The sequence below is a fragment of the Schistocerca americana genome, chromosome 9, assembly GCF_021461395.2.
Source record: "Schistocerca americana isolate TAMUIC-IGC-003095 chromosome 9, iqSchAmer2.1, whole genome shotgun sequence".
NCBI lineage: Eukaryota > Metazoa > Arthropoda > Insecta > Orthoptera > Acrididae > Schistocerca > Schistocerca americana.
In genome coordinates, this window is record NC_060127.1 from 207,327,689 (window position 1) to 207,339,718 (window position 12,030).

The 12,030-nt window shown below is 40.3% G+C and overlaps 1 protein-coding gene across 2 annotated transcripts in view; it reads left to right on the forward strand.

The window, feature by feature from the left end:
• The window catches only part of LOC124551124 (longitudinals lacking protein, isoforms N/O/W/X/Y-like), a 284,378-nt gene that overhangs the window by 258,886 nt on the left and 13,462 nt on the right, over nucleotides 1–12,030 (forward strand). The window contains exon 4 of one of the 2 annotated variants that reach the window (XM_047126081.1): nucleotides 5,952–7,846. The exons of the other annotated variant lie outside the window; for it this stretch is intronic. Coding sequence (XP_046982037.1) covers nucleotides 6,226–7,608 — 1,383 coding nt within the window. The 5' untranslated portion in view covers nucleotides 5,952–6,225 and the 3' untranslated portion in view covers nucleotides 7,609–7,846. Of the gene's footprint in view, nucleotides 1–5,951; nucleotides 7,847–12,030 lie in introns of those variants that run through there. 2 annotated transcript variants of the gene reach the window in all.

Sequence of the window (12,030 nt, forward strand, 5' to 3'; positions counted from 1 at the left end):
AGTTCGAGCCTTGGTCTCCCTCTACAATTTTCACCTTCCACACTTCTTTTCACAATGAAATCAACACTACCTTGAGGCCTTAGGATGTGTAATAACATTTGATCACTTCTTTTAGTTGAATTGTGCAATAAATTTCTTTTTACCATTATCCAATTCCGTTGCTACTTGAGCTCCATATCTAATCTGCAGATTCTTCCATCGCATCACATTTAAAAAGCTTCTATTCTCTTCTTGCCTGAACTACTTATGGTTCACATTTCACTTCCATGAGGTTGCACTCCAGATTAGTACCTTTTAGAAGAGAGTTCTTAATGTCTAAATTTATATTAGATGTTGACAAATTATTCTTTTTCATATATGCTTTTCTTGCTATAGCCAGTCTGCATTTTATATCCCCTTCTCTTCTGCCATTATCAGTTATTGGAATTATTGTCATTTATTCATGAGAGTAATTTTCTGTCTTTCCTTTCTTTAAACTTCTGAAGCATCCGGTTGGAATCTCCACTAGCTGTTTCCTTGCATTTAATTTCCTTAACTGCTATTTAACTTATACCATAACATTTTGACATTCTAAATCCTTAGTGCTCTTTGAGTTATTATTTCTTGTCCTTCATATCCACAGCATCTGGATGACATCTTGCTTCATACAGTTCTACTAAGTGCCTCTGTCATTAATTCATGATGCCTTGCTTTCTGCAGTTTCATTACCATTCTAATCTTTTATCACCCACATTATGTTCCCCTCCCCCTTTCTGAAGGCCATGTAAATATTTCCCCAGTACATCAAATCACAACTCTCTTCCTTTCTAGTTACTCAGTTTGTTTACCTTTCTTTGTAGATATTCTGCTCTAGATTTATCAGTTTCATTTCTAAGTTGACCATGTAGTGCCTATATCTTTTTCACCCTCTTATTTGCTGGAGTTTTTATGTCCTCTTCTTTCTTGAATCTTCTCCAAAAAATTTTGTGTTAGTTACAGTTTCTTAGTGATATTATTCTCTTTAAAATCAACTGTATCTTCGACTGCTTCCTGTGTACAGTTTTTAAGGCAAATCTAATTTTTGCAGCTACTGTCTAATGAGCTGTGTGTTTGGGTTCTTTTATCCTGGAATTATTCTTCAAAAAGTTCCCTTGCTTCTTCCCATTTTTACTTCTGCCACATAACATGTGCTTTTCCTTTTTTCTATTTTCTATCTTTTGCATCAAATAATTATGTCTCTTATCAGGATGACATAATCTCAGTTGATATCCTTGATATCACTTCTGGTAATATCATGGTATTTCTCAAACATTTCGTAAATTGTTCATGTACCAAAATGTAGAATAAATTTGTTGTGTGTGGAAGTAAGTTGGACTAACCCAAGCATATATTCTGTGTTGTTTTTGCATTATATTTTCAATAATTATGGGGTTTCTTTTGCAGAAGTCCACCCCGAGTCTTCCTCATCCATTACTTTCTCAAAACCTGCATTTTCTCACTGTTCTTCAATCTCGGTCTTCAACTGCTACCCCATTACACTCACACATTCCTATTAAGCATGCACCCTTCTTTACTTTCTCTTTTACATCCTAAGTCTTGTCACAGTTTTCATTCACTTCCTCATGAGGTTGTCTGCTGTGTAGCATTTATTTGTGTAATGTTGTAGAAATTTCTTCTCTCTTGGTATTTACACTGCTATCAGCTTTTCAAACACGTATCTCACTAATATCACTTAATCCTTCACCTTCGGTCCTAATATTATCCCAATGCTAAGAATTTCTTTAAATTTTCCTCAAGAATAAAATACTTCAAATTTGCTTCTGACATACATGTCGAGTCGCAAACAGGCACAGCGAGAAAGAATGCTAGAAATGCACAGTTTTCGGACTATGCCCTCCATCTGAAGGAGAAATCACATACGAGTCATATACACTTCTGCTGTCGTCTTGAAGCACTACGATCCTACTGTAATGATTCAGATCTCAGTGCCCAAAGATGGCAGTGGCCATACATGCATGAATGTGTGTGCGTTTTCTACTTGTGACGAAGGACATAGTCCAAAAACTGAACATTTTTAGCTTTCGTCAGTAAACACTTTCGGGCCAAATTGCTGTGGTCGATCTGTAGAACTTCTTCTCCCTGACGTTTCGTTCTCAGTGTGGCAGTAGTTGTGGCAGGGTTTACATAAGAACTACAAAAAGAAGCATCAATACACATTTGACGGAGCACAAAAGAAACTGTCGCTTGGGACATATCGACAAATCGGCAGTAGTGGAACATGTTTTTAAGGATGGAGATCACGAAATAAAATTTGGTGAGACAAGCGTGCTAGCGAGGACGTCGCATTATTATACACGTATGTATAGAGAGGCAATTGAAATCCACAAACATCAATACAATTTTAATCGTAAAGAAGAAGGATTAAAATTGGACAAGGTATGGCGGTCGACGTTGCATCAATCACGTGACAATCGATTGCCAGCAATTGAGAGAACAGACTATAGCCAGAGATAGCTACACATCGACGCCACGTGACGTGCGGTGGCGCCCTCTACGATCTCCATATAAGCGGCAGCCCCAGCTCCTAGCAGCCAGTCGTCAACTCACCTCGGAAGATGTTCTCCGTAGTTGAGAACGAAATGTCAGGGAGAAGAAGTTTTACAGATCGACCACGGCAATTTAGCCCAGAAGTGTTTACTGATGAAGACGCCGGCCGTGAAAGCCTACATGGGATGAGTTTTAGCTTTCTTTTCCATCGTGCTTGTCTGCAATTCGACACCTCTATCCTTACCGTATTGTTGTTGTACTGTTGTTCTGTACTTTCCATTATTTGATACTCTGAATTTGTCATTGATAAATTCTGTTTTCTGTTTACATATCATTTCAGATATTCCCACTGTGTTTCTTTTCATTTCCTCCTGCAACTTCTCTTCTAACAGGATCTTAACATTCTGTGTTCCTATTCATAATGTTCTCTACTTGCTCGTTTTGACATGATGTGCTTCACCATTGCCCACTTGAACATTTGAATGGAGAGATATTTTAGGTCCAGAATTATTTTTTTCCGTGGAAGGATTCATTTTGCTACTTTTACTGTTATAACATATATGAAGGAAGATAGCTGTCACATTGTGTTTATATTGTGTTTATATTGTTGCACTGTGTGTTTAGCCAACTTGTAACTGTTTTGATGAAAGCAGTACGAGATATGTACCCACCACCCACCACTGACAGAAGACACTGAATCACATACAGGCACAATGAGAAACAATACTAGAAATACTTAAACTTAGAATGGAGTCCTTCCTCAGTATAAAACACTCACACACGTACACAACAGCTACTCTGTCACGCACCATTAATGTCACCAGGCAGTAACCCCAACACGAACAGCAATTTCCTGCAGTTGGTGAGGGTCTTGAGTAGGAGGGTAGCTCTGGGAGAAGATGCTAGTGTTGGCTGTGGGAGCATAAAGGGGCATGGTGGTGACAGGATAGCAGGATAGGGCAGCTAGGTGCAGCATTGGAAGGCTGTGTAGGTGGGGAATGAGGGGGGGGGGGGGGGGGGTAGAGAAGTGGGCAGGACTTGTAGGTGCAGTGGCAGAAGGCAGATGACAGGGACTAGCAGAGGTTGAGGCCAGGGAGGTATGGGAACAAAGGATATGTTGTAACAGTGTTCCCAGCTGTGCAGTTCAGAAAATCAGGTGTTGGCAAAGGCTGTGAAGCATTCATTAAAGAGCAGCACATTGTTTTGGGTGGCATGTTCAGCAAATGAGTGATCCAGCTATCTCTTTTCCACAGTTTGGCAGAGACAGTGCATGTGGACAAACGGCTTGTTAGTAGTTACACCCGTGCAGTATGCGACACGGTGGTTGCAGCTAAGTTTGTAGATTGCGAGAGATGCTTTCACATTCAGAAAAATTTCCTTCTTGTCACTGTATATCTTGGGAACTATTGCACTCATTGAAATAACATCTTAGTGTCTATACAAAATGAAATGTATTTAAAACACAGAGTAACTTACTGTGGAGAGGATGGCATATAGCAGAACAGTATACATTTGTCTCACAGCAGGAAAGAGAAATTGATCAAAACATATTCACAAACACAATATTTAATGAAAGTAAGAGGTTTATTAGGATACATTATATACTAGTCAGACAATCGGTAAACACCATTTAATTCAGTACCAGAGTCCAGGTCAGTGGAACTATTGGTGTTGTTGCCCTTAGTGACAGATATTAGAAGTCTTTGTCCCACTGTTGTAATACACATTCATTATTGCATGCTTTCTGTATTACTCATTTCTTGCCAGTCTTCTGGTGGTCCTTTTTCAGTTGCCTTGTTCAAAAATTTTCTAATCGAATTAATGTAATATTTTTATTCTCTTTAGCAATATTTCATTTGACCTGAGTCCAGTTGTGTTCTGTCGTATTGAAATAGCAATAGCAATGGTAGGTGGCAGTCTGAGAACTTTAAGGCTGTACTTTTTTTTTACCATTTTATCCACGAGATAAACTGGATACTTTAGCTTGTGTTGTGGCCCGAGTTCTAATGATTCTACCCTTTTCAAGCTACTATCAACTGGTATGTTACATTTCTCTTCTTTCCTTGTTGCCTTTGTGGGGACCTTATCTTATACAACAGAATAATGGGGCATTGTCCATAAAAATTGTTTAGATTTTTGTTTCGAAGCACCGAGTGAAACCATTTGACAGAAGTATTGTTGTTTATCTCTTCATGGTAGATGGGACATCTTATTTGAACTAAATAACATAAGACAATTAGGACTGAGACCTTTTGAATTTCTGGCAAGTGCTAAATTGTTCTCTTCCCTCTGCCCATTTGAGTAGCTATACTGCTGCTGACGGTATCGTCTGTCCAGTCCTTTTTTTTTTCTTTTTTTTTAACTGTGTCCCACATTCATCCAGATATCGTCAAGATTTGTTGCTACTAATTCCCCAAGAAATCAGCAGCAGCAGGCTGTCAAATCTGTATGATCTATTAATAATTAGTGGCCACAAGTAGATTTATAGTGGAACCCTACTGTTTCTTAACTTTTAGTGAGGGCGATTCACTACTTCGACATGCTGTCCACTGCTTTTCAAGTGTCGGATGCCATCTTCTTGAAAAATGTGTGTATTTCACAGAAAATCGTTTCACAGAAAATCGCATCTTTCTGTAAAGACTCAAATTTTGTGACTCTTGTCCTGAAGTGCCTCTTCTTCCAGCAGGACAGTAGTAGCAACACAGTGGGAGCTGTGATGCCAGTGCAGCTCCCTCTGGTGTATTGTTGGTGGGAGCAGTCCAGTCTGCTACCTGTCAAATCTCAGCTAGATTAAGTCAAACTGTAGGGTATAAATAACTATTGCCTGGTCAGTATCGTTTCACAATGCTAGGATAGCATCATTCATTTCTCTGTGCAGGAAAAACCCACAAGGTTTGTGCTGCATCTAAATCCATGTCAGCTGACTCGCCTTTATGGTCATCAATTCACTTATGCCATTGTAATACATTTCCACAAGGAGATACTGATGAATATATAAAATTAATTAACTGAAAAAGTTTTGCAGGTGTTTGTTTTCCATTTGAAGTAATATACTTAAGTAATTAATACTGCATGTTTTGTTCATGTGCCCTTCCATAACAAAAGTTTCTCAAGTTCATGGAACTTACTGATTTTGTCATTAAGAGTGCCAGAAGTGCAGTTAAAAAGAAAGCAACACACATTTTCTGTTGCACAAAAAGTAAAATTGCAAAATCTGACAATTTAGTTTTGTGTGATTTCGTAGCAACGTTTATGTGAAATGTTTGTGTGTATTTATTAATTTGTGGTTATTTTTGATGCAGTTGTCCTGTGTATAGTTGCAGCACATGTCTTTGTACCTCACACTCATGCGTTATGCATATATATTTTTTTAAACTTCTACTTCTTGGAAATAATTTGATTAACATAAGATTTTTACACACTAGGTCAGGAGGCTCAGAATTTGTGGAACAACGATGGTATCTGCAATTTGAAGGCAGTTTTGTGCCCTGGATTAGCTGTTGTTCACAAAAGGTTGAAGATTCCACTCTGCAGAACCCTGAGAAACACTGTTTTACTGTATGAAGACGTTCAACATGGATCTAAATATTTCCTTGATGTTCGTAGGAAACTGAGTGCGTGTGTATTTAATGATTTCACTGAAGTAGTTCAGCCAGCTTTATACAAGTGTTTGAAGTCTCATGCAAACGGCTAAACAGTATGGATCAGAGCAACAATGTTCATTTGAAATGGAATAAACATCAAGCTACTTTGGTGTCTATTTTTGATACTCTATTGGACAATGAGAAATTAACAGACTGCACAATTAGTGCTGAGGGGCAGTATTTAAGAGTACATAAAATAATTCTTTCAGCTTGTAGTCCATATTTTGAGGAACTGTTCACCAAAAACTATGAGAAGCACCCAATTATTATTCTGCACGGTGTAAAGTATGACACGGTTAAGGCTTTGATGGACTTCATGTACCGTGGTGAAGTAAATGTACCACAAGAGGAGCTTAGTGGTGTTCTTAAGCTATCAGAGTCCCTTCAGGTAAGGGGACTGTCTGGCAGTGGATGTGTGGATGATGTCAATATGCAGAAAGGCAGTGGAAGAGATGTGCCACCAGTATTTCCAGAAACTCTTCCATCCCAACCTGCTGCTTGTGTGTCACGCTTCACTTCAGGTGAGAATGAATCGGAAGGAAAGTCGCAGTCAATTAGAGGAAACTCTCCAGTTGCGTCTTCCCAGGACGGATGTCCTGTGGGAGCAGACGCCATTCCTAAATCCACTCGGAAGTACAGAAAAAATATTAATCACAGTGAATCTGATCAGAGACCAGATCAAAATATGTTTGGAGATTTCATTACTCCTGATCTTGATAGTATGCATCAACTTCCAAGTCAAAGGCAAGTAATGCCCACAACGTCTAGCTCAGCTGGTGAACGAGGTTTCAGCCCAGTTCATTGTCAGTCCATGTGCAGGGAGTTGAAGAGCTCCAGTGGGGAAATAGATATCACAGAAAATGAACAGTTTTTAATGCCGGAAGCGGTATTAGCTGACAAAAGGTCGAAAAATCTGAGTACATGCCAACAGGAGATATCACTAGAAACAAAATCTGAGGCCCTTGAGAGTCAGATGGAAATTGTGGAAGATCTTACTCTCAATGATGATGATGATGATGATGATGATGATGATAATGATTATCATGATGATGATTATCTTGATGAAGGTAACAGTGCTGAAGATAACACTGGGGAAGGCAGGAGAATGAATGAGTGTCTTACATATGAAGGGAATTTTCGTTCTCAAGGTATTAATGATCTACATCCACCATTAGGCAGTGATTATTTAAGGAACTCAATTTTGTCGACACCTTCCACAGTGTTATCTAATCGATTTGACTGTCCCACTTGCGGAAAATCATACCTGTACCGCAGTGGCTTACTCAGACATGTGAAGCACGAATGTGGTAAAGAACCTCAGTTTCAATGTCCCCGTTGCAACAAACGGTGTGCTCGGAGTGATCAGTTGAGGTCACATATGTCAAGTCGTCGTTGTCGGATGCTGGACAGTGTAGCGTATTTTGAAGGGAACAGGTAATGTTATGAACTAACACAAAAAATGATGAGTGTTATTGAATGAATTTGTGGTCATTAGTGAGGACTTTTTCTTGTGTGTTTAACCTGATGAATGTAAATGTTTATGTCGCTTTAAACAATGAATCATTGTGTGTGGCTGCAAGTTTATCCCAATAATAACTGTGTGATTTGTGCGTGGTATAATTGTATTTAAAAATCATTTGGAATCTTTGTAGTCTGAAATGCGAGGGCTATCCACAAAGTGCATTACGTTTTGGAATTAAAAATAAATAAAGTATTGGAAATTTTTTTATTATATACAGATGAAAGCCACACTTAAATACTACTTTTCTACATAGTTGCCATTTAAATTAAGGCACTTATCGTAGCGATGGACGAGCTTGGAAATTCCTTCGTTGTAAAATTCGGCCGCCTGCGCCTTCAACCACGTAACGACTGTCTTTTGGGATAGAAAAGGTGTGATTTTTGTGGATTTACTGCAAAGAGGCACTACAATAAACTCTCAAAGGTATTGCCAAACTCTGCACAACCTCAGAAGAGCAATAAAAAACAAGCGCAGGGGAAAGATGGGCTCAAAGATCTTGCTGATTCACGACAACGCCCGGGCCCACACGGCAAATGCCACTCGTGAAGTTCTCGAATCTTTTAAATGGGAATTGTTTCCTCATCCGCCGTACAGTCTCGCCCTGGCACCGAGCGACTTCCACTTATTCCCAGCAATGAAGAAGTGGTTGGCTATGCAGCATTTTGATGACGACGCACAGCTTCAAGAAGAGGTAACCATGTGGTTGAAGGCGCAGACGGCCGAATTTTACGACGAAAGAATTTCCAAGCTCGTCCATCGCTACGATAAGTGCCTTAATTTAAATGGTAACTATGTAGAAAAGTAGTATTTAAGTGTGGCTTTCATCTGTATATAATAAAAAAAATTTCCAATACTTTATTTATTTTTAATTCCAAAACGTAATGTACTTTGTGGATAGCCCTCGTAACTAATGGACGCACACGGTCTATCTTTACATTTAGAAAAATATCTCTTGTTATCTGACTAGATATTTCAGTAATGATATTGTGTTCTCATTAATTACATCATTTGTTCTAAATAAAATAATTTTTATGATCTGACCCATAATTATCCTAGATCTCACCTGATAGAGTTTTCTAAATATGTTAATGGAAATTTTTATAGTCTCGTTGAAAAATGGCTAATAATTTATTTATTTTGTACAAGTTTTACTTGAACACAATGAAATTTGTCACCAAGAAGCTTGTTAACGTGGAAATTTGAAATTCATTGTATGGGAGAGATGTATGTTGGTAAGTTCTTGTTGGAAAAGTGAAACATCAATTTCAAAACATTCATCAGTATGCATACATTTGTCATGAAAGTAGAAGGTATGAGCTATAATGGCAAAAATAGCTTTCAGGTCACATTTCTTTGTCCTGTAAAGCTTTGTTTCCTCATGACCCTATTCAATATAATATCTGAAATATGCCTGCTGCACATGGGAGATCATTACAAAAATAAGTTGTTATGATAACAGCACGAAAATCATTAGACTGAAAATAAAATGGAAACGTTATTTTAACAACACTGGTGTATTGTGCATAAACAGTTGGACAAATGCTTTATTGTTTGCCTACAAAAATGGCGTTGATCACTAGAACTATGTATAACTGACACAGCTGTAAATTATATAGTAGCATATGTCTGAGACAGTTTAATTTAAATAACCTCATAAGACGTGTACAAAAGGTGTGTACCAAGCTACCACTACCAGCTAGTATTGGCTAAAAAGATCAGAAGATGAACACCACATCATCACGGATACCTTAGACAGCGAATTAACTTCTTGTATATTACTATCCAACTTCAAGAGTAGTATTAGAAATGAGACTTTGTGTGCGCTGGTGGGCCTTATGCTACAATTTGGGGAGTAAGTACTGACCTCTCAAACCTCCCAAATAATGATGAGAGTAAAATCTGAGGAATTCTATTGTATATGGAAGCTTATCTACAGTGGTGAATGAAATGGAGAATGGGAGAGGGAGGGCTTGTAATGGGATGTGATGTACGTGAAGATACATACCGTACTTTATAATTTTGTAGGGAAGTTCTGGCAGAGTGTAAATACTTTAAAGTAAAGAAGACCACTCACCAAAAAGCAGAAGCATTGAGTTGTCACCAGGCACACTTAAAAAAAGAAAGAAAACTTTCTAGCTATCGGAGTAGGCCCTTTCTGAAAAAAAAGAAGAAAGAAAACTTTCTAGCTATCGGAGTAGGCCCTTTCTGAGCTAGAGTACACACGCTTGTGTGTGATCGCTCCTACTTGGCGCTGTCAGGATACGCAGTGCCTGTGTTGCATTTCAACAGGTGGACTAGACTGGGGTGAGGGTTGTGTCTGATGGGTTGAGTGGAGGGGGAAAGAGGTGGGAGGTAGGGAGAGGGGTTGGGGTTGGGTGGCTAGCATCTTGGAGGGAGGCTGCCAGTTTGCCAGTTAGGAATTTGGAAGGTTGGGGTGCAGATGCACAGACTATGCATGACACACAGTTGTCAGAGACGATGGGCAGTGGCACACACTGAAGGTGATGTGTGGACATAAATTGGGAGGCGTGACACGACAGAGGAGGGAAGGTGTGGATGGGAGGAGAGTGTGGTGACAGTGAGTTACTGGAGAATGAGACCAGGATGATTATGGGTGTGAAGGATGTGTTGCAAAGATTACTCCCATCTGCACATTTCAGAGAAGGTGGTGGTGGAAGGAAGGATTCAGATGGTCTGGGCTGTGAAGCAGCCATTGAAATTGAGCATGTTATGCTCAGCTGCATGTTTTGCCACTGGGTGATCAACTTTGTTATTGGCAACAGTTTGGTGGTGGCCATTCATCTTGGTGAGTAACCTCGCTGCTGGTCATATCAACGTAAAAAGCTGTGCAGTGTTTGGAGCAGAGTTTATGTATTATAGTATGATATGGCTGCTTTCGTAGGTGGCTTTGACAGGACAAGATAAGCGTGTAACAGGACTCGCACAGGAAATACTGGATGAGTGGTCTCCCACAGAGATGTGATCACTGTGGTGAGAGGTTGGGAGTGACAGTGGCATAGGAATGGACAAAGATGGTGTGTTGTTTCAATGGGTGGTGGAATGCCACTTTAGGAAGAGTGGGAAAGATCATGGGTAGAAGCCCCTCATTTCAGGGCTTGACAAGAGATAATAAAAGCCCTGACTGAGGAACAACTGAATGATATCCTTCATCAGAGCTTTAATTGTCTCTTATCATGCCCTGAATTGAGGGGCATCATACTCAGAATACTTCCCACCCCTCCTAAAGTGGTGTGCTGCCGCCCACCCGACCTACACGACAATCTAGCCCATCTCTGTGCCGCTCCCACCCCCAACACCTTGCTACAGGGATCATACCTCCATGGAAGACCAAGGTGCAAGACCTGTCCAAACCACCCACCCAGCACCTCCACTCTAGTTTCGTCACAATCTAATCCTACCCCGTCAGCGCCCAGGCCACCTGTGACAGCAGCCATGTAATATATCAACTCTGTTGTGAACAATGCACAGCTGTCCACCGGGGTAAATAGCCACTGCCAAACTGTTGCCAATAACGAAGTTGACCACCAGGTGGAACAACATACAGCTGAGCATACTGCTTCACAACCCAGACCATCTGGACCCTTCCCTCCACTACCATGTTCTCTGGACTATGCTGGTGGGAGTTACCCTTGCAACACATCTTTCACTCCCATAATTGTTCTGGCCTCAATCACCAGTAACCCATTGTCCCCACACCCTTTAGCCAACAGTTTCCCCTTCCTCCATCCTGTCACCTCTTCCCAATCCACATATGCTTGTGAACTTTAGTGTGCTCTGCCCTCCCACTTGCTCTGACAACCGTGCATCGTGAGCCTAGTCTGTGCACCTGCCACCCCACCCTCCGCATTCCTGGCCACCAAACTGGCAGCCTCCTTCTGAGCCACTAGCCTGCCGCCCCCATCCCTTCTTCCTGTCTCCTGCCTCTCTCCCCTGCCCATGCCATCAGACACAACCCCAACCCCCGCCTAGTCCACTTGCCAAAATGCAGCACAGACATTGTGTGTCCAGTCAGCTCCGTGTAGGGGCAGAGGCATAGGCATGCATGCCTGCGTGTGCATGCTATAACTCAAAAAATAATTACTCTGAAAGCTAACAAGTTTTCTTGTGTGCGCATGTTGATGACTGAATGCGTCTGCTTTTTGTTGAAAATGGTATCCTTTACACCAAAATATTTAACCCAGAGTACATGCTGTAAAGTGAGTTATGAAGCACAATAGTAAAAATAAATGTATAAAATTGTATGTAGAGAATAAATAAATGATTTAAAAGAAGGTGCTTTCCCAGTCTATGTGAAACTTTCCTGTACATTTGTAGAAC